Here is a 24,096-nt window from a genome sequence, read left to right as displayed (position 1 = left end):
GAAGGTCTCCAGCCATTGAGTGTAGAATGATCTTACCTCATAGATAGTTGACTGCCCCAGTAGAATAGTCAGCCTGTGGCAAACATCACAATCTTAGAATCTCTACAGTGCAGAAGCAGGCCATTCAGCAGTGCCAATCTGCACTAACCCTCTGGGCAGTATCCGATTCAATAGCCATGTATTTCCCCTGGCTAATTCACATAACCTATACATCCCTCAACACTATGGCAATTTAACATGGCTAATCCATCCAACCCAAACATCTGTGAGCTGTGGGAGGAAACCATAGCACCCAGCAGAAACCCATGCAGACATGGGGAGAATGTGCAAAGTCCACACGGACAGTCACCCAAGGCTGGAATTGAACCCGGGTTGCTGGTGTTGAGATGCAGCAATGCTAACTACTATGCTGCCCCATGTAATCTTCCATTGTAATATCCTGATAATACGCCCAAGTAGCTTACCTGTTGTGTGCTTATGTGTATCCAGTACCTGATGTGCTTTTCCCATGTTTTCTTTTAATCTGTACAGTTACAGAATGCATGGCGCCAATGAAAACTGAAAAATATGGCTATTGACATTTTATATCAAGATTGTGTCAATTTTTGATTTCAACTTCCATTTATGCTGGTTCTCAAAAACAGGCACATTAAACTGTCTTAAACGTTTATTTTCTCCAGCTCTTTGTAATAGTTCACATTAATGTGAGTTTGCAGCAGATATTTTGGATAAACATTGTTTATGTTCTGTGTCAGAACACTATATGTATCAGTGTTTGAGAATTTATTTCCGAAAATATGAATCTATTTGCACCCATTCCTTTTATATTGAACTTGCACAGAAGCTGCCAGAATTTCTACATCATTCTGTGTTTGTTTCAGATTTCCAGCATCTGCAATATTTTGCTTTTATTCTATGTAAATTTGTTCATTACATCCATGCATTCAGGAATGTGAACTTCTGTTTCCAATCATGCGTTAGCCGTGCACCCTCAGAAGTATTTCTTTTTCCTTTCCTGTCCACTACAAGTACTATGAGACATTATCCATGGTTGGCATTGATTGACCTGGTGCACAGCTGGGCTTTAAACATGGTACCAGCAGCAGAATTCCTGAAAGAACCAGCAGTGGCTAGTACTTCCATCACTGGTGAGCACAAGGTAGCATATGAGTAGTTCATAAGAGACATGGTGTATACAAAATCATGGGAGGAACAGACAAACCTTCCATTGAAATGCACCAAAATTGGCACTTCGTCAGCTTTTGGTAAAATTCAGTCCATAGCATTCATTTTAAAATTTGAATTTTTTAAAAATATTTTTAAAATCTCTGGAAGTCCTCCTAGTCAAAAGTACCAGGAGTAATGGCTACATATGTTTGAAAGTTGTTGAGAGTAGCCATTCCTCCTGGGTACATTTTTGTATATCAGATTTTAGAAATTGCGAGTACAAAATAGTGTAAGCCACATACTGTATTGGAAGTGAAAGGCTCATGTTTCAAGCCTAGATTTCCCTTTTAGACTATTGTATTTATCTTTTGTTGTAAATTTTGTGTCTTATGACCCTGCTCCACAGCTACCTGATGAAGGAGCAGTGCTCCGAAAGCTAGTACTTCCAAATAAACCTGTTGAACTATAACCTGGTGTTGTGTAATTTTTGACTTTTATGTGGAACCCTATTGAAAGCCTTCTGGAAATCCAAATACTCTACATCTACTGGTTCCCCTTTATCAACTCTGCTTGTTATACCATCAAAGAATCCAACAAATTTGGTAAACATGATATCTCTTTATCAAAACTAAGGTAACTCCATTTGATTGTGTTAGTTTTCTAAATGTCATCCTTTTCCTCCATAATAATGGACTTTAGCATTTTCCAAACAACAGATTTTACGCTAACAGATTTTAGCCTGTGGTTTCCTGCTTTCTGTCCCCCTCCCTTCCTGAAGATGTGTATTACCTTAGTCTTTTCCAATCCACTGGAACCCTCCCAGAATCCAGTGAGTTTTAAAATTTATTGACCAATGCCTATAGTATTTCTGTACTTACTTCCTTTAAGACTCTTGGATGCAAGTCATCAGACCCTGGTGATGTGTCTGCCCTTGGTTAGTTTGTTGAACATTTTGTCCCTCATGACAGAGACTTTTACAAAATCTTTCCTCCCATTAACATGCACATCTATTATCTTTGGGAGATTATAGAATCTTTCACTGACGCAAAATTTTGGTTTAAATTATCTGTCATTTGCCTGTGCCCCATTATCAATTTTCCAGTTGCATCCTCTAAGGCCTACACTTACTTTAGCTACTGTTTAATTTTATATACCTGTATAAGCTCTTTCCATTTGGTTATATATTTCATGCCATTTTAATTTCATAATTCATTTCCTCACTCTTTATTAACTTTTTACTCATCCACTGGTGGCTCCTAAAAAAAAAACCCAATCCCCTGATCTACCACTAATTGTTGCTGCTTCATATACCCTAATTTTTCATTGAATAATCTCCTTGACTGCTTTTGTCAACTATGGGTAGTTCATTCTTCTCATTGAGCCATTCTTCTTGACTGAAATAATTTTTTTACAGAGTGTTATAAATATCCACTCCTGCTCGTCTGCTGACCTTCCCCTTTGTCTGTTTTCCTAGCCTGTTTTAGACCGCTCTTTCTGCATATCTTTGCAATTACCCTTGTTTAAGTTGAGTACACTGGTTTGAGACCCAAGCTGCTCTCCCTCAAACTGATGTTGAAATTCTAGCATGTTGGGATTGCTACTCCATACAGCATCCTTAATTGCATGATCTCCTACTCCTTCTACCTCATTACACATTACTAGATCTTGCCTGTTCCTAGGTAGGTTGTGCAATCTAAGAAACAATCTCAGATGCACTCTGTGATTAATCTTCCATGTAACTATTGCCAATTGGACTGGTTCAATCAAAGTACATGTTAAAATCGCCCATCACAATTCTAGACCTTCCATTTATATTTCTTCTTACAGTAAGCCAACTTTCTGGGGGCTACAAACAACTCCCACCCGTGACTTTGTTCCCATGCTATTTCTTATTTCCGTCCAAAATGATTCCACATCATGATTAGTTGCACCTACATAACTACTCATCACTGTACAGATCCCTTCTTATTAATAACACTACTCCAACTTCTTAACCTTTTGACCTTATGGAACATCACATACCTTTTAATATTGCACTCCCAGTCCTGGTCACTCTGCAACTATGTCTTTGTAAGAGCTGTAAAGTAATGTTCATTTATTTTGATGCAACCAAGTTAAAAATACTGTGTGCATCAGATAAACAGCCTTAAGTTTGGATTCTTTTTGCCATTATTAATTATTCTGGCTCTAACTTCTGCAGGACTCTTCTTATATTTAAGAACTATGTTAAACTATATTTAAGGACAGACTAAGGAACCTACTGCTTTCTGCCACATGTTCATTGTTTGTATTTTCAGCACCTTGCACTTCTCCTCTCTTGTTTCTTTTTTTAAAGTTCCCCTCAATTGATCCCTCTCCCCACTAATTAGTTTAAAATTGCATCTAGAACTCTAGATATAGGTTTCTCCAGGACACTGGACCTAACATTGTTCAAATGAAGCATTCCCAATGAAACATTTCTCTCTTTCCCCAGTACTGCTGCCAATGCCCCATGAATCAGAACCCATTTCTCCCACACCAACTTTTGAGCGACACATTTACCTCTTTAGTCTTATTTATGGTGTGCCAATTTGTAAGTGCTTCAGGTAATAATATGGAGATTATTAGCTTTGAGGCTCTGCTTCTTAATTTAGTCCACAGATATTCATAATCTATCAACAGAACCTTTTTCTTAATCCTACCTATTTCATTGGTATCTAGATGCATGATGACAACTGGATGTTTCCCCTCCTAAATTTTCTCTTCAGCCCAGAAGAAATGTCCTGAACTTGGCATGAGGCAGGCAACACAGCCTTCAGGACTCTATCTTTGCTGCAGAGAACAGGATCTACTCTACTCCCCTAAATGTGCTATTCCCTATTATTCTTACATTTCTCTTTCTCCTCCCCCCACCCCAAATGAATAGTACTCTGAACCGCAGTGTTTTGGTAGTCCACTCATCCTCCCTGCAGTCTGCACCTCATCCATACTAGGATGAAGAACCTCATACGTTGTTGTGGTTCTGTTCGCCGTTGTTGTGGTTCTGTTGTGGCAACCCAAAGGACTAGCCACACTACCATACATCAGGAGCATTTCTGAACTGACAGCCAGACTACTGCGACCACTAGGACTCATAACAGCACACAAACCAACAGCCACACTCAGACAACAACTCACCAGAACAAAGGACCCGATACCCAACATGAGCAAAACTAATGTAGTGTACAAAATCCCATGCAAGGACTGCAGAAAACACTACATCGGACAAACAGGAAGACAGTTAACGATCCGAATACATGAACACCACTAGCCACGAAACGACACGACCAGCTATCCTTAGTAGCCACACACACAGACGACAGGCAACATGAATTCGACTGGGACAACACTACCATTATAGGGCAAGCCAAACAGAGAACAGCCAGGGAATTCCTAGAGGCATGGCACTCATCCACAGACTCTATCAACAAACACATCGACCTGGACCCAATATACCGGCCACTACAGCGGACAGCTCGAACTGACAACTGGAAGCGGCAGAGACAGGCCACTATAAATACCGGAGGAAACAGCACAGAAGCGCTTCACAGGAGGCTCCCAAGCACTGAGGATGTCATCTAGACAGGGGACGAAACGTTTGCAAGACAACTTCCCAGCTCGGCAAACAGAACCACAACAACGAGCACCTGAGCTACAAATCTTCTCCCAAACTTTGAACCTCATACGTATTAGATTGGTTTTGGCTCCTCCAAGGTGAAATTCTACCTTCCCATAACTGCCTCATTTGTAGTCACACTCTCCTGTCTCTATCCACTGACCAGATTTGTTGTGATTAATTTGCTGCAATTAATCAAAAGGACTCAGCTGTCTTCTGAAACGCAGAAAACAGGAACACTCCCTCTTTCCTTGCACTCTAGCTCATCAACTCTGAGTTGAAGGTCCTCCAGCAGCTAATACTTGTTGTAGATGTGGTCAGAATGGACCACACCACAAACTAAAGCTGTAATGGACTGCTTGCCCAGTCATCTGTGCTCTATTTAACTAATAATTTGTATGTCAAATACTTTAAAAATTAATTTCCACCAAACTCAACAGATTTAAACCACTTGGCCATTCAAAAGACACAGAGAAGGTCACACTTTGGCTCAGACAGGTTGAAGGCATTTGCTGTTGCTGTATTTTGGTTACTGATTTGCTGTGTATAGCTCCCAACCTGTTTCAAAAGACACAAGTTTGCTTCATTCACCTTCTAAACTGCTTCATGTTGACTAGCTTCACACTGCACCCAATCTGTTCATCACAATTAGGTCAATAGACAAAAGTATTTATGGTGCAGTAAAAAATCAGAATGGGTCCTAGTGTTCTCTGGTCTATGATTTATCTTACCTGAGTTCTAAATATCGGATTCTGGATTAGTGGTGCTGGAAAAGCACAGCAGTTCAGGCAGCATCCGAGGAACAGTAAAATCGAAGTTTTGGGCAAAAGCCCTTCATCAGGAATACCAACCCTCCAACTCGGCACTGTCCTCGTGACCTGTCCCACCTGTTCATCTTCCTTCCCACCTATCCTCTTCACCCTCCCTGCTGACCTATCATTATTACCCCCAATCTGCATTTACTATCGCCTTCCCAGCTACCTTACCCCCCAGCTCCACCCACCCCCTATTTATCTCTCAGCCCCCTTCCCCCTTCACATTCCTGATGAAGAGCTTATGCCCGAAACTCTCCTGCTCCTTGGATGCTGCCTGACCTGCTGTGCTTTTCCAGCACCACACTTTTTGATTCTTACAAGCATTGGAGGCAATTCAAAAGAGCTTCTGAGATGAAGGTCTTAACTTATTGAGAACAGGCAAACAGGTTTGGCCTTTATTCGTTAGAGTTTAGAAGGTCGAGAAGTGATTTTATTGAAAGATACAAGATTCTGAGAGGGCTTAACAGGGTGAATGTTGAGAAGATTATCACTAGCGGGAGAATTATGAATGATGGGCCATAGTTAGAGAATAAGCAGACATTCATTTTAAACTGAGGATGTGAAAGACATTCTTCTCCCAGAGGGTAGTGAATGTCAGGAACTCTCTGCCCCAGAAGGTTATGGAGGTTAGGTTACTGAAAGTATTTAAGAAAGAGGCAGATGGATTTTTGAAATTTTGAGGAGTTGAGGGCTTTCTTGAGCTGGTAGAAAGGACGAATTGCGGCTTGAGGTAGATCAACTATGAATGGCAGGGCAGGTATGAAGGGATGAATGGCTTTCTCCTGCTCCAATTTCTTATGCTCTTATGACCTATTGGAAGAAATACCCAAGCTGTAAAAAATTACTATTTTGACTTATGGCCATCCAACATGTTCCATGTGCAATATCCAGGTGCATACACATAATGTCTGTTTCTAAATATATAGTGACAAGTACAGGGGAGGCAATAGCCTAGTGGTAATATCACTGGACTATTAATCCAGTAACCCCAGGTAATGTTCTGGGGACCTTGGTTTGAATCCCACCATGGCAGATGGAGGAATTTGAATTCAGTTTTAAAAATCTGGAATTAAATGTCTAATGATGGTCATTAATCCATTGCTGATTATTGGAAAAACCCATTTGGTTCACTCTTGTCCATTGGGAAGGAAACTGCCATCCTTACCTTGTCTGGCCTACATGTGACTCCAGACCCATAGCGATGTGGATGACTCTGACCCGTCATCTAGGCAATTAGTGATGGGCAATAAATGCTGCTTAGCCAATGACCCCCACATTCTGTGAGCATAATAATAAATAAGAAAAAAAAGTGCCACCATGCAAATGTTGGTTAAGAGTTTATTAATTAATGCTCTGTTTATTCTGAAGCCATCTTACTTTTTTTTATAAATGTCCAGCTCTATGATCAATTGTAATGTAATAAAACATCATGCTAGAAGGTAGTGGTACCCTGATTGTTTCATTTGTTATCTCTTTTAGATCCCACAGTGGTGTGCAGAACACTGTCTTTCTTCCAAGTATCAGCATGGTGTTGTGGTGTGTACACAGACTCATAAGCAGACGGCTGTCAGCCTTGCACTCCGCGTGGCAGATGAAATGGATGTCAACATAGGGCATGAAGTGGGCTACACAATTCCATTTGAAAACTGCTGCATCAACGAAACTATCCTGAGGTCTGTGTGCTTGCATATACTTTTGATGACCCTTGCAGAATGATCAGTCAAATGCAAATAGGAAACAGACTGCAGCTGCAAGTCCTTCTGCAAGCAAATGGCACCATATGCTGGTCCTTACCATTTGCATTACGCTTTACAAGCATCAACAATAGAATGCAATCACAGTACCAGGACAAAAAGAGAGGATTAGAATGAATAAGATTAGTTGGAGGGGGACAAAGATAAAAGAAAATCTGAGTAAAATAAAATTTGAACAAAGAAATAAAGGCAATTTAACAAGAAGAGTGTATTAACTTTCATAAATGCTTAAACCGATTATAAGTAATTGTAATTACCTATGGTTGTAGGAGAAATACTTTGTAAATAACTACTTTTGATGCATCCAAGCAAATAGCTTAGTTCTGCAAGGTCTGGTGTAGTCCTGCTGCACATATGCACACAATAGATTATGTTCATAACTTTAAAAAGCAAATGAATAATTGAGGGATGGTGACTACTTAGATGTAGCAAAGCTAATACGGTCCTAGATTTATACTATCACATTTTAACTTGACTTATTTCCAGCTCATAAATATATGTTTATGATATCTAAATGGAATAACAAAGCACAGAAGTTCAGAAAATGTATAACTGTTTCTTTCTTTCCCCATTAATCCAATGTACATTTGAACATACTATATTATTTTCAATAGCAGGAAAGCTTAGGAGGTCTTGTGATACCATGGTATTGTCCCTTCCACTGGGCCAGAAGCTCTGAGTTAACAATTTGATTGTTGGCCTTTAAGATGTTACAGTATGTCTGATATCATGCAGGAGAGTTCCCTTGTCAGCCATTTAGTAGGATATGATAGGTTATGTAGGATTCTAAGTAACATCTAACCTTTTCTTTCATTTTAAACAAACTTAGATCAAAACCACCAAATAACAGTCTTTTAATATTCTAGATACAGCACAGATGATATGCTACTGCAGGAAATGATGTCAGATCCTCTATTGGAGCACTATGGTGTTATCGTTATTGATGAAACTCACAAAAGAACAGTTTCCACAGATGTACTACTAGGCCTTCTAAAAGACATTGTGAGACAAAGGCCGGAACTAAAAGTTGTAATAATAAGCTCTCCTCATATGTCCAAGAAGCTGCATTCCTTTTATGGCAATGTTCCTCTCATACAAGTGGAAAATGAAGAGCCCATTGGATATCCCGTTGAGGTTGTTTACAGTTGCATACCTCCAGAAAACTATTTCATGCCTGCACTTAAGCTGCTGTTTGAGATACATCATACAAGGGAAAAGGGCGATATTGCAATTTTTCTATCCTGTATAAAGGTAAGCTCATTCCTTGAAGGTCTTACAATATATTCCTCCTCAATATGACAGTATAGGAAAGTTGGAGAATGCTTAGTTAGCCTGGCAGCTAAAACCAAAGAAATTATGAGCCATGTCTGTGAATAACATAAGTCAAATTACATGTTTTGTTTCATTCGATAATTTCATGTGTAATATTTTCTGTTAAAGCAGAGGTGACACAGCGGCTCAGTAATTAACTCTGCTGCCTTACAGTGCCAAGGGCCCCAGTTCAATTCCACCCTTGGGCAACTTCCGTCTGGAGTTTAACACATTCTCCCATGTCTGTGTGGGTGCTCCATTTCCTCCCATAGTCCAGAAATGTACAGATAAGTTGGATTGTCCATAGTGTCCACGGATGTGCAGGCGAGATGGGTTAGCCATGGAAAATTCAGGGCTAGGGAGGTGGGTCTGGATGGGATGCTCTTCAGAGGGTCATTGTGGACTCAATGGGGGGGGGGGGGGGAGGAGGTTGGCCTACTTCCACATAGTAGGGATTCTATGATTCCACGACAAGGTTTGTTTGTCATAACTTTTCTTGAAATGTTTGGATGAAACTGTGATGAAACTATGATTTTTCTGGAATTAACACACTTATTTTATATCTTGTACAGAAATTTCAAATCAATAGGATGTTTTAATTTATATGTTTTAAAGATAGGCTAATGACTTACTTTCTGACTTTTAGTAGCTTCTTTCCAAAATATTTGACTATTTGGTACATTGCCGAAGCACCTTCTTCAGAAATTTGCAATTTGTTGCAGCTTTGAAATGGCACCCATTGTCTTTGAACATTTGTATGATTTTGAGACAATATGCGTGATACATGGATATGTATGTGCCCACAGCTTGGTAACATAGCACAGCACTTGGTGCCAGGAGGCACCCCCATCAGGTTGCCACATAAATGATCCATTTTAGGGCGCAGAAATAAAGACATATAATTTTCTAGCATTATTAGTGAGTAAATAAAGCAGCTTTCTTGTGCACATAATATTCCGTATCTGGCAGAAAGTGGAATTTCTGTTCCAGAACTATCTGAAACCCCCCGCCCCCACCCAGTGACTTACCCTCAGCTCCCACCTCTTCCGTATCCAAGTACAAATGTACAATGCCACCTTGAAAAGAATTACAGTCAGATCATGTATGCTGCCAACTCTACCTTTCTTGACCCATCTGCCACCTCTGCTTTACCAGTCGGCTTGTCCAACATCCAGTTCTCCCATCGTTCCGTAGCCATTATCCCAGGTACAAACAAATAGTTGCAACTCAACGTCCTTTTTGATCCAGCTGACCTTATGGCCTGTATCATCACTCCAGTCTCAGTCTATCTTCTCCCGAAACACATTGTCTTTTACACAATAATCTAGGTTTGATTATTGTACTGGTATCCAGGCCAGCCTACATCCTTGAGTCTCCATGAGTGTCATCTCATCCCAAATTTAATATATGTAACCACAATAAAATTCACTAAAGAGGAGGAAAACAACAACAAACTGCCATTCCTAGATGTCACAATAGTGCGGACAGCCAATGGGGAACTTCAAACCAGTGTACACAGGAAAACAAAACATACAGACCAAATATTGAACTACAGAAGCAATCATCCCAACATCCACCAACAAAACTGCATCAGAACATTATTTCAATGAGCCAGCACACACTGCAGCACGGAGGAACTAAGCAGAGCAGAGGAAAATCACCTATATAATGTATTCAAAAAGAATGGGTACCCAATGATTTCTGAGGAACAAACCCGGACAAGCAGGCAAAACATGTCCAGAGACCCTAGCCATTCTCCCCTACATCAAGGACATCTCAGAAATGACTGCCAGACTACTCAGACCCCTTGGCATCATGATAGCCCAAAAACCCATCAATACACTAAAACAGCAGCTAATGAACTTGAAGGCCCATATACAGATAACAAGCAAAACTAATGTCATCTACAAAATATCTTGCAAGAACTGTAACAAACACTACATTGGACAAACAGGCAGAAACCTAGCCACCAGGTTGCTAGCCACAAAAAGACATAACCCACTCTCACTAGTATCCTTACATTCGGGTGAGGAAGGACACCACTTTGACTGGGACAACATATCCATCCTAGGAAAAGCCAGAAACATGCACGAGAATTCCTAGAAGGATGGCATTCCAACTGAAACGCAATCAACAAACACATTGACTTGGATCCCATTTACCACCCCCTGAGAAAAAGAACAGGAAATGACACCACCATAGGAAATGATGTCATCACATCAGAAAAAGACATCACCTATGCAAGGAAACCCAAACATATAAATAGAAAGCGGGCTACACCACCAGTGCTTTATACGGAGGCTCACTGATGATGTTGCCTAGTATGTTGACGAAACGTCCATAAACAAACCTTCAAGCTCATTGAGCAAACCTATATCCATAACCCTCAGCCTGAGCTACAAATCTTCTCAAAACACACTAGTACCCACATGTTTAAAGCCCTTTATGAATTGAACCCTCCCTATCTCTGTAACCTCCTTCAGCTTTATAACACTTAATGAGAATTGCATTCTTTCAATTCTGGCCTAGTGGATCCTCCACTCTCTTTGTTTCACCAATAATCATCTCAGCCTTATGTTCTAGAATTCTGCACCTGAATGTCTACAAATTCTTTGCCTCTTTAAGACCCTTTTTACAACTTATCTCTTTGACCAAACTTTTAAACAGCCTTCCTAATATATATTTCTTTGATGTACCATTAATGATCTCATTTCACGAAAGCACCTTGGGTCATTTTTTTCTACATTAAATATGCTATATAAATGCAAATTACTTTTGAGTCAATGACATTGATTTTGTGCTTGAGGGACTGATGTTGCCAGGTCATCAGGAAAACATGCTTCTTCTCTTTTAAAGGACAGAAAATAATTTTGTTTATCTGCTTCACTTAATTTGTTAAATATCCTAATGTTCACACAGCATAGTGTACCAATGTTTGCAGAATGTAAGAATCTGTTTGTATTTTACTTTTGCCAATTCACTGAAATAAACCAAGGTGAAGGAAAACTATTTAAGCTTAAACAGAAAGAAATGTATTGTCCCAGTATATTATCACACTGCAATAGATTTTATGTGGAAATGTCTTTAATTTGGTGTGCCTTGACTGATGTTGAAAATGGGTGTTGGATATTGAATTAGTGTTGGAAACAGTCACTGTTTTTGGGCACAGAAGTATGCAGGGTTCCACATACAGCTAATATCTGACCAACTTTGGTGTTGGACTTAAAGGATTAATTTGATCAGAACACCTAGAGTTCAAATCATTCAATGATTTCTTCAGCAAACATTGAATAAAAATACAACCTTTATTTGTCATCCAAAAAAACATAGTTTAGACAATGTAACTCTCCAACTAGTGTAACCACTAGCTTTAACTTGGAAGCTTAAATTGTGTTATTCTTGAGCCAGATTGCCACTAATTAAGCTTGCTATAGGCATTATGCTAATTTCTGAGGGAAAGAACAAATTACAATAGAGATTCCCTAAGGATATGGTGGAGGCTAATAATATGGATTCCTGTACATGCAAGTTAAATAGCAAATCAAAAAGAAAACTACATATTAGTATTTTAAAACATGCCGTATGTTAAACATAACATGGTTTGGAAGAATGACTCCCAATGTATTCCATGACTGGGCATTTTCCAAATCTCATGTTCAAATTTCTTATCGACAAATCAATATAAGTTGGTGACACTGATTATTCAACAACTACACTGCTGCTGTATCATGCAACTAGCAATATGGTAAATGGAAAACTAATAGAAGCTTTTCCATTTCGCAGCTATCGTAGTTTGGCAATTATTTCAACCTTGGAAATAATTTCTGACAGGCCAAGATTTAATTTAAAAAGTACAGAATCCAAGTGAATCCGTTGATGATTTCATTAATGATCTGTACAGGCTAGTAAAGAGTTATGATTATGGTGACTTAAAGTAAAAATTCTTAAGAGGCCTAATCATCAGCAGCATTGCTGATGAGTCTTTGTCAGATTTATTACAATCCACAGAAAATTGAACTGTAGAGGAAGCCATTCAGATGGCGAGTGAAGCAAATATCTGGAAGCAAAACAGCTCAATCCTAAGAGGAGAGGATAAAACTTCTAAAAGATAGGAGATCTGTGGAATCTACTGAATTCTTGAGGTACAAACCCTCAAAAGACACTTTAGGTAGACCAGTTGGTAGGATGCTGGACACACTAAGTTCTTGCCAATGCTATGGAGCAATGAAACATCACAGGTATGAACAGTACGAAGCATTAAAATTGAATGCTTGTATTGTGTGAATGTAGCTTTAGGTTCAACAAATGTGCGGAAGTAGGCCGAAACAGAACACAGCCACAGAAAAGCAAAATACCGCACAACAAAATAAATGAGGTGAAACAGTTGTCTATAGAAAACAAACCCAAAGGTTTACTAGGGGAAGTCAATGACCCAGACCAAACATTTGGCATGCAACATCCTTGTCAATGGCCATATCACAATTTCAAGTTATACATGGGAGTACATGTTACAGTAATATCTGATAACAAGTGTCATTGACAAAACACTTATTACAGCTAACAGATGTTAAACTACACAGTCAAGGGTTCATTGTACTTCAAGTTAAAAGTTGGCTATAAATAACAGTCCAACAGAGGGGATGCCAAATACCAGGAAATCTAAATGTATTTCCCAAATAATAAATTTCCGACCTGAGTGGGACATCTCTTGACCTCAATCACATTCAAAAAATGGATGAGTAAAAACATTTAAAAAAACAAAGAAAAGCTGGTGGAAATTTTGTTAACTGCTGTAAGCTCATGGCAGAACTAAAACAAAAAGGAGAAACTCTTGGTTAGTTATGTTGGAGTAAAACAATTGTTTCAAACCATAAATGATTGATTGTACTGGTTTGGCTAAAATGTTTTCCAGTTATCAAGGGTGAAGAGTTAAAGCTGTAGTGGCAAGAGTGCAGCAGAGGTTTACGAGAGTGGTTCCTGATATGAGGATAGATTGGGTAATTGGGATTATTTGCTTTGCACAGGTGAAGGACGAGGGCAGATTTGATAGCAGTTGTCAAAATGATGAGGGGTCTAGACAGAGTAAATAGACAGAAACTATTTGCGCTTATAAAACCATTCAGAACCACGGCACAGTTTTAAAAGCATTTTGCATAAGAAACAAATACAAAGTGGGAATCACAGAGTCACAGAGGTGTACAGCACGGAAACAGACCCTTCGGTTCAAATTGTCCATACCGACCAGATATCCTAACCCAATCTAGCTCCACCTACCAGCACCTGGCCCATATCCCTCCAAACCCTTCCTATTCATATACCCATCCAGATGCCTTTAAGTGCTGCAGTTGTACCAGCCTCTGCCACTTCCTCTGGCAGCTCATTCCATGCACGTACCACCCTGTGCGTGAAAAAGTTGCCCCTTACGTCTCTTTTATATCTTTCCCCTCTCACCCTAAACCTATGCCCTCTAGTTCTGGTCTCTCCCACCCCAAGGAAAAGGTTTTATCTATTTATCCTATCCATGCCCCTCATGATTTTATAAACCTTTATAAGGTCACCCCTCAGCCTCCGCGCTCCAGGGAAAACAGCCCTACCCTATTCAACCTATCCCAATAGCTCAAATCCTCCAACCCTGGCATCATCCTTGTAAATCTTTTCTGAACCCTTTCAAGATTCATAATATCTTTCCGATAGGAAGGAGACCAGAATTGTACATAATATTCCAACAGACGTATGTGATATTGGTATAACCGTGAATGACATGCTGAGAGACAGTTTGGTATGTGGGATTAATGGTGTAACTAAGCAGAAACGCTGAAGCCCAACTGCACTTCACACATGCACTACAACTAGCCTTGTCATTAGGAAATGTGACAAGTGGTGCATGGTAACTACAGCACCCCCCAATGGAAGTGGACACTCTCACCTGTCCAACTGAGCTTGGGGAACACCACTTGAGTGTACGCAATCACAGAGCCTCACACAGGCATATCCTGAGCAAAGGGACCCTAGATCAGGCCACAGCAGGACCCTACAAGGCATGATTTGAGTGAGAAAACTCATAGGCCAGCACCCAAGAGAATGCACACCCTGGAAAGTCACCTTTCATGTGTTGGAACAATTAAATTGCTTAGCAACGTCCAAATCAGAACCAATTAATGTTTGGCAAAATTGTCAGCCAGTTCCCATGGAGGTTGATACTGACGTAGCAGTATCTGTGGTTGCAGAAGTTGGCTTTAACAAGATTCACTTGGGTCTCCAAACTTTAAGTTTGCCAAGACCTCAGCCAGACTGAGAACATACAATGGGGAACCATTGCAGATTAAGGGTAGGACTTTGGTTCCAGTCTTCTATGAGAAGCAGTCGGTGCAGTTACCACTGATGGTCGTAAAAGGCTCAGACCCAAGCCTATTGGTTGAGAAATATTCACCTAGATTGGCTCAACATTTTCTGATTAGAAAATGTCTGCATCAATGAAGTCCTAGTGAAATATCCAGGTGTCTTTAAAAAATGCTTAGGACTATCAAAGGGGCCAAAGCTACTTTATATGTTGACCAGGAAGCAATTCTGAGAGTCAACTGCACCTTTACAAATAGACTGTCTCTGTGGGTGGACCAGGCCTCTGTGTGTGGACCAGGCCTCTGTGGGGACCTGTGCATGTGTGCTGTGAGGAGTTCATCTGCTGCCTTCAGGCGCAGCACATGCCTTTGGGCGTGGACTCTAGTTTGATAATGGACTCAGGCTTTCTGATGGTAACTTGTTTCACCTGCATTGTATCTTGTGTGTCCCTGGGTCTGGCAGTCATTACTGTAAGCCAGACAGTGGGTAGGTTGTTCTGATAAGCTGTCACCCCAAGAGCCGGAGGGTGGGTAGGCCACCCTGAGCACCATCGTCTGCAGAAGTATAGGGATAGGCCATCTTAGAGGTGGCCAGAAGGTAACTGTAAACATATAAACAAATATATAACAATAAAAGAATGAGAGCAGAAAAGGCGTGTAGGAAGATTTTGCCTGTGGGTCTGAAAATACTTAACTAAGTTCAGGAACCACCACCCAATGTGGTGATATCACAAGGATTTGGTGTGAGTAAAGTGGGAGCTTGTAAGGGACTGGCCTGCGACAGGTGCACTTCTAACCTCCGAACGTTGAATAGGTTTATGTAATTTGTGAGTAGTTACAATAATGCAGAAACTTTTTATTGTTTACTTAACAAGACCCTGGTTAGAAAAGGTGGCTAACTCTTTGTCTCTCACACACACAAACAGACACACACACCTTGTCTACTCACAATGACATTGCTGGATGCACCGACAGTAATAATTCAAAGAATGTAAATAACTAAGTTCTTGAATATGCTGACACAATTGTCTGTTGCCTTTATCAACTGTTTTTAGAAATTAAAGAGGTGCTCTCTGATTGTCTTCCTCTCGTGATGTCATTAATACTGGTCAGTAAATTAAAAGCATTCAATCTTATTTCAAGTAACTTCATCTTTATAATTTAAAAAATACTCCTGAGACTTATTGTTTAATATTACACATTCTGTTATAGTTGCCTTTCTATTTCTTCTGCTTTAAATTTCGGTAGTTGCAGAAGTCTCTGGCATTCTTGAACTGATCAGGCTACCATCCTCTCCTTGTGAGTGTTGAATGTTGCTAAACTTTATGACCATAGAGTATCATAACTACACACAATCTACACATAAATATAATGTGCTTTTGCCAAGAATCGTTGAAGGGTAAATGGAAGAGTAACCGTCTATTTGTCTTTGAATAAGTCCACCAATGGGCAGGAGCAAAAGAAAACTGATGGGCTTAGAATATTGATAAGTCTTTTGTTACATGCCGTGGATTAAATCTAGATTTTTTTTTGTGGTTTGAATGATAACAATCTGATCAAGTATAAGGATACAACAGTTAGTTTTCTTAATGCTTTTGATTGTGAGTTATTAGAATTTGCATGACATTTTATGTATTTGCAGGAAATTGATGAGGCCTGCAACATAATCAGACGAGAAAGTTCTAAACTGCACCCAATGTTAGGAGAACTTGTGCCAGTTCCTTTTTACCCAGAGCAGAGTAGGTATGTTGATGGACCAAGTGACATATTGGAGAAGAACTCCAGGCAGTACAAAAGGAGAGTGCTACTGACCACAAGTATGGGAGAATCCTTAATTTGCATAGAGAATGTCAAGTTTGTCATCGATGTGGGCATGGAAAAAAAGAATGTGAGTACACCATATCTCTTTGCTGACTTTGTTTTAGTAACTGTGTATTAAACGTTTGGATAGCATACGCCAAAGTACAGAAATTGCACAATGGCAGTCATTTATAACGTTATTGATTCAAAACAATCTTTTCTTGGCTCTTGCACTAGAACACAAAAGAAAACCAATGAGATTGGAATGAAGAAGAAACAAAGGAAAAGCACAGGAAATGTTTTTCCAGTTTCCATTACCAACCCTTCTTCACAGAAGGATGTTTGTGTCCTTTCTGTCTGCAGCCAAATAACTTTATCTTTTTAAGCAGAAGCCTGATTTTTAACTTTTACATTTTTAAATCAAGGTTTTTGGAAATCACGTTCTCAAGTGGAGGTTGACATATATACTTTATGGAATGATGATAAATCTTAATTGCAGTCCTTAACAAATGATGCCTTGATCTAGCAAATTTATGAGCTTGAATGTGTTTCTGAAGAAAAGGAGTTTTTTTTTATTTGGTCCATTGGAAAATAAGGGAACTGCTTATTAATTAACTTATTGATTTGAGATTGTTGGCTCTTTTTGTCAGTGAGGAAAATGCTGCGCTTGGCTGGAATGGAGAAAGAATGTGTTAATGAACCTGTGACAGATTGGTTTTTCACATCCTGATTTGGTTAGCCATGTTTGCTTTGAGAAATACTTCCCTTTTAAATAAATAATCACAATGCCCTTTTTTCCCTTTTTTATTTTTTCATGAGATATGGGCATCACTGGTTGGCCAGCCTATCCCTAATTGCCTTGAGAAGACGGTTTCAGTGTTTCATTTTCATTTCTCTGCCCAAAGGCAAATCCAACCATTACACCAATATCACTGCAATGGTCGGGCAAGAAGGCAGGTCCTGACTCCAGGAGAAAGTGAGGACCGCACATCCTGGAGAACAGAGTCAACACGTGTGGTGCTGGCAAAGCACAGCCGGTCAGGCAGCATCTGAGGAGCAGGAGAGTCGACACTTCGAGCATAAGCCCTTCATCGCTCCATCCCAATTAGAACAGGGATCAAACCCCATGCTGGTCAGCACTTATTTGGTGCAAACCAGCCATTCAGTCAACTGAGGCAACCAAATCCCAGTTCCGAAATGGTGTGACAGCTTGCACTTTTTATGCATGCTGTAGTCCTGAAATGAAAATTGAGACGATAGAAATCCAATTTCCTTTCCATCACATGAGTGACTAGGAATCCCTCCCAATTTTATCACCTGTTATTGATGTATGTTGGAAAGAATTAACACCTGTTTGATCTCAATGTGAACACATCTTTCTTGGCTATCAAGTCCTAGAATGGGAATTACAGAATAGTAAATAAAGGAGGTCATTTGACCCATTGTATCTGCACCAGCTTTCACTTAGTTTCATTCTCCATCCTTATCCCAAAAGCTTACAGTCTTCCTTGTTCAGAGAACAGTCTAATTCCCTTTTGAATGGCTCATTGAACCTGTGTCCACCACTGTCATGCAGTGAATTCCAGACCTTAAACACTCACTGTGTGAATTTTTCAGATTGCTTTTTCTTCTTTAGCCAATTAATTTAAATCTGTGTCCTCTCAGTCCCAATCCTCACAAAAGGGTGCAGTTTTTACCTATTCACTCTGCATAGCCCATTTCAATCTTCTGTCTGAGAGAAAAAGAGATACGTTCCAATCTGTCCTTGTAGTTGAAGTTTCTAATCTATGGAACTATTCTTATGAATCTTTTGTGAACTCTCTCTCCAATGCCTTCATAACCTTCCACAGTGCAACACTCAGAGCTGGATGTGAAACTCCAGCTGAAGCTGAACCAGAATCCAATTATACAAGTTATCTACAACCTCCTTGCTCTGATATCAATATCCACCATGTACTCAGTGAACTGTAGATTGTGTAGCTCCTTTTAAATTTGTAATGATCCAAGTAAAAACAGACTAGCAATCAAGCTTTAATGTAAAAAAAAAGTTTGAAGTTTAGTTTACTACAAGGTATCGCTGAAGATTTCCTAAGGATAAAGAAATACATTTACTAACAAAATTACAGGTACCAAAGTTAAAACATGTAGAATTTAGGTTGAACTTGCATGAAGAAAATCCCAGTAAGTCTATGTGGTGTATTGTTAGAGCCTTGTGCTGAAACAAAGAGGTTAGCTCTTTAAAAGAGGTCTAGCAGCTTTAAGGGATGTTATGGTTGGATAGGTGGTGGTTTATTGTAGATGGGCCACCTGGACAGCATGATTTGGGAGGGAGAGAAGATTCCTTGTTTATTCAGTAGTTCTGTGCTTTTGGGACTTTCACACTGCCTGACTTTCTTTCAATAGAACAGTAGATGGTTTCTGTAAACCTTTTCTCTTTAGTTAAAATTGTACTGAAGATAGTTCTCAAAGCTGTCTACTTAAGAGTTTTACACAGTGGATGTTCAGAGATCTTTTTATTTAATGCAGTCCATAGGTCAAAAAAGGTGGCATGTTAGATTTGAGGAACATTGGGATGTACAAAGGAAGTAGTCAATTATGCTGAGTCATTTTTAAGTTCTCCCTGTTGCCTGATGTTTCTTTCTGATGCTTGATTTCTTATACTCAAGCACCTGGTATTTCAAGAATCTATACATATCCAGATATGACTCTGAAATCCACTAATATTTGCAGCTGTGTAGTCAGGTGACTTGTAACTTTTTTTTGCTCTTTGTGTCAAGTTGGTCAGATTAGATTTGAAATCTATATCATCATAGTAGACTGTAAAGTCATAACGCCTTTGACCATGACATTAAAATACTGTACATTTTATTAAGTGTGCTCTCTAAATTTGTCTTGCTATCCTCAATACTTACACACATATACATACCTCCATGTTCCTTTGCTCACGTGTCCCCTTTGGGATTGGGCCTTTTATATTGTCTCTTCCCAGAGCCTCTTGATCAACAGCAGAGACAATACATACTGTACTGCAAGATCTTCTTTTCAGAATTTATTTTTTGAGTATTCAAAAAATTTATAATTGAAATTATTCGATCTTTTTGGGGTATCAGATGTATGGAATGAAGAAGTGATAGGGTTTCCATCCAGCAGCAGAGTCCTGCAGCAAGAGCCCATGTGTGGGTGAGCAACTTTGGAGTTAGATTGAAATGGGAAACAAATACTTGTAGAATTCTGATGAGACATACATAGAAGCATGTTCAAAATTCATTTTCTTGTAAAGTTTTAGTTAATTGACATATATCCCACTAGTTAAAAATCTGTATTGGCCATCACCAAAGATTCATTTTCCAGGTGCGTCAACCCTTGAACCTCAGTTCAAGTCCCACAGTTTGAAAACAATGCTACTGTTATCTGGTATACTTTACTGAAAAATGAAGAAATGTTTTCATGTACAAAAGCTAATGAATGGTAGCATTTTATACATCTACGACTAGAATTGACAAAGTTTATTGTTAATTAATTGTTTGGCAGTTTACTAGTCTACAAGTAGGTAAACAAATTACTTACAAAGTATGCAAACTCTTAATGGTGACTTTCAGAAATCTTAAGAAATTCTTGCGAATGGTCTTACTATGTCCAACAATTGTTAAAACACTATCTTGGAAACAAGTGAAGCAGTCCAGTGTAATAAGTCATGGGAAGCTGATAGGCATGCTTGTAAACTGAATGATTTTAGCTGATAAAACTCCAGCAGCCCCTCTGAAGTCCCAAATACTTGATTTTATCTGACAGGAGCCTCAATTTCCTAGGTCGTGGCATGCTGAAAATGTTGCTAGGTGAAGAGTGTGCATGTGCACTGCATATATGGAGATCATCTACTTGTGTGAATTTCTCCACAGCTTTGTTTAAAGTAGTTTCGAACATGTTGGATACCCAGCTGCCTAAACAATTCTGCTTCTCTTTCATTTTTATTTATTGACTGTAATTTTGTTCACTGTTTAATCTTAGGTTTACAATCCAAGAATACGAGCAGATTCCTTAGTGACACAACCCATCAGCAAAATCCAGGCTGACATGCGCACACAGATCAGGGGCTCAGCTGGATTGGGTAACATTTCTGAAATCATTTGATATTGTTTAAGATAGATGAGATAATATACATAAATCAATGAAATATGTGTGCTAGAAACTCGAACTACTGAAACTGGTGATACCAAGAAAGCAGGTGATACCCTTATGTTGTAGTTGCATCAAAGGGACTTTTACTCTAGAGCTTCTTGTGCAAGACATGGGAGTGGTTGATGCTGGTGATGGTTTCTTCCTTTGAGTAACACCAACAAAATCATTTGCAGTGAGGGAAAATTATTTGCTAGCAATATTCAGGTGGGGATAAGAATACGTAAGATAATATGTCTTATTGCACAAGCTCAGGATAACATTGTGTTCATTTCTTGACACCAAAGAATAAGAAAGAAATGTTAAGGTTTCCCATTTACTCTACTTCATGGAACAAATATTGGTTTTTCCTGAAGTTTTATAATAACTATTATTGTAGCCTTTTATTTTGCATAAAAATAAACTTCAAATTGTATAACTGAGCTATTCTAATTGGCTTCTTAAGGTAAATGTTTCCGATTATACACTGAAGAATTTCTGAAGAAAGAGATGACAGAACTTTCACCCGCTTGTGTACTAGAATCCAAGCTTACTCGCATGGTTTTATTCCTGAAAAGAATGGCTATAGCAGACATGGGCCAGTGTGACTTTATTGATAAGCCAGGTAATATTATAGTAAAATATGCATCAAATGGGTGAAACAATCCAGTTCTGAAGTGAGATGTTAATGTGTTTAAAATATCAAAATTTGACCTAGGTTCTCCAGTTCCAATGAGGTGTCAACACTTATGTAATCTTTTTGAAACCTCAATTTATTTTCTGCACCTGAAAATTAAGTAATCCATAAATCCCAATATACTTATCAATTCAACACTTTTTAGACAATACACATGTATTGCTAAAAATGTTCTACATCTTTAGTTTTATACCCAATGAAAAATAATCTCATTTGAAAAACTTTAAACATTAAACTGTGATTGATGTACAAAGCATATTTCAGCAGCATGTATATTATCCTATTGTAATCTCACAACACATAAGGTCAGTGTTTGCATTATATTTTACTTCTGATGGCTGCATTTAGCTTTCTCTGCATTTTTTTAATAAATTCCATTGCCAGAATACAATTTTGTTTGTATTGCACAAATCCTTTGTCTCTTTCCATGTTGTCAAAACATGATCCAATGCCTAAAATCAGAAATTTTGAACAGCTGCAAGTTTCAAAGTTAAAATTATGTACAGTACATTTAAGTCTATAAAAGCACTCTTTCTTGATTTAAACAGATTGATTTCAGAGTCTGTTGTGGCCTACTAAAAATCTGTCTTATGAAAATCTATATGCTGTCATCTGTACCCTAATTAACAGAGCAGTTCTAAAGCCATTGTTAGGAATCCATTGACTAGCTATGTCAGAGATGGCTGAGCAGTACTGTATGCTACAATTATGACATATGCCAAATCTTTCAGATTGTTAAATTCAGCAGAAATTAGAAACATTCGCGGAAGTTCATAAATTCTACACAATCCGCTGTACTCTGGCTACTGAATATGAACAAGATGCCAAAACAAAATTAAAGTATTTTCCAACACCACTGCATTAAATGACCCAATTTACCCAGTAATTGTAAAGACAGTTTGAGAAGAGAAACAAATTACTATAATTCTGAACAGTTGTAGAAAATTTAGGTGCATGCATTGCTTACTGTAATGTTGATCAAATTATGTTCTCAGATCTCCGCCTGCTCCCAGCAATTAGGTTCAAGGATGCTGCACTTTAAATAATGTAGTTAGATATCATGGACCCAAAGATTGGGTCTAGATAGTTTAATCAACCTGTTCAAACATGTTATAACACACTTCTGGAGCAAGTGTAACTTGAACCCAGACCTTCTGGCCAACAGTAAGGATACTACCACTCCGGCACAAGAACTCTTTGAGTGTGGGTCATGGTAAGCTTAAACGTAATGGCTAATACTTTATGTAATTAGTACTTATGAACCACTTGAACCTGCTCATTGCCTATACAAGTTGAGCATGAGTGGTGGATTCCTTACAGCTTCGAGTAATTTGTCAGCAAAAGTGATTTTTTAAAAATCAGCAGTTGATACTGCAGTCTAAAAATAAAGTTTTGATTGGGATAATATTTATATATCATAGCAGCGTAGAAAGAAAAGAATGATGGGCACATAAATTGTTTTCATATAACATGCTACAATGTACAGAATTTAAAATAAGTTTGTCATTATATAATAAACAACTATTTTGCCTTTTCCACCAGCCCCTGAAGCCCTAATGCAGGCATTAGAAGACCTTGATTACCTTGCAGCCCTGGATGATGATGGAAATCTGTCAGAAATTGGAATCATTATGTCAGAGTTCCCACTGGATCCCCAAATGGCAAAAGCTCTTGTTGCATCCTGTGAATTTGATTGTGTGCATGAAATGTTAACAATAGCTGCCATGGTAACAGGTACTTGGGCAACTAGTTACATTTTTGTACTATTTTTCTCCATGTTGCACAGACTAAAATATTAAAGCAGCAATACCAGGTAGCATGTCAAACAATTTCAGTCTTTACTTTGAATGATGACATGTATTTAAAAAGAAAATTAGATTACAATACTCATATTTTTGGAAGAAACACAAGTTTTGTTTTACTCTGTAAGCTTCCATAACTCCCAGCCTTAAAAAGTCATTCTTCTTGAAAATGTTCGAATTTGCGTGCATTATTTTTTGATTATGACATCTGTTTTCATTTGACATTTTAAAGATCTACTAGATTTTGATGTACGCATGTTCATAGAACATTTCAACTTTTGAACATTAGAATTCTTTCCCAGAAAGTTTACACAAAGCTTCAATACATTTCAATAGAATCATGAGTACAACAGAATGACAAATTACACCTATAAGCTTCTACAGTAATTGTTTCCTATGTTTTCTCTCTGTAAAGCTCCCTTTTGTTTCTTGGATCCACCTCCTGGTTCAGAGGAAATTGCATGCACTTGTCGGAGGAAATTTTTGCATTCAGAGGGTGATCACTTTACCCTTATAAATGTTTACAATGCATACAAGCAGAACAAGCTGTTATCATCAAACCAATGTAAGTAAACTTTAAAATCAGAGGAAGGAAGACAGTTGAAGGGGATCTTTGTTAACTG

At 38.7% G+C, this 24,096-nt stretch overlaps 1 protein-coding gene across 3 annotated transcripts in view; it reads left to right on the top strand.

Moving 5' to 3' along the window:
- Nucleotides 1-24,096, top strand: part of LOC140463511 (putative pre-mRNA-splicing factor ATP-dependent RNA helicase DHX32) — a 36,187-nt gene that overhangs the window by 3,911 nt on the left and 8,180 nt on the right. For 2 of the 3 annotated variants that reach the window (XM_072557572.1, XM_072557570.1), the window contains exons 2-8: nt 7,096-7,289; nt 8,237-8,621; nt 16,662-16,907; nt 20,828-20,927; nt 21,441-21,599; nt 23,214-23,405; nt 23,889-24,038. In XM_072557572.1, the coding sequence (XP_072413673.1) occupies nt 7,096-7,289; nt 8,237-8,621; nt 16,662-16,907; nt 20,828-20,927; nt 21,441-21,599; nt 23,214-23,405; nt 23,889-24,038 (1,426 nt within the window). The remainder of the gene's footprint in view (nt 1-7,095; nt 7,290-8,236; nt 8,622-16,661; nt 16,908-20,827; nt 20,928-21,440; nt 21,600-23,213; nt 23,406-23,888; nt 24,039-24,096) is intronic. The other variant, XM_072557571.1, reaches the window with a different exon arrangement.

Source organism: Chiloscyllium punctatum, chromosome 38 (genome assembly GCF_047496795.1).
Source record: "Chiloscyllium punctatum isolate Juve2018m chromosome 38, sChiPun1.3, whole genome shotgun sequence".
NCBI lineage: Eukaryota > Metazoa > Chordata > Chondrichthyes > Orectolobiformes > Hemiscylliidae > Chiloscyllium > Chiloscyllium punctatum.
The sequence above is the reverse complement of the archived record's forward strand: the minus strand, read 5'-3'. Positions and strand labels throughout refer to the sequence as shown.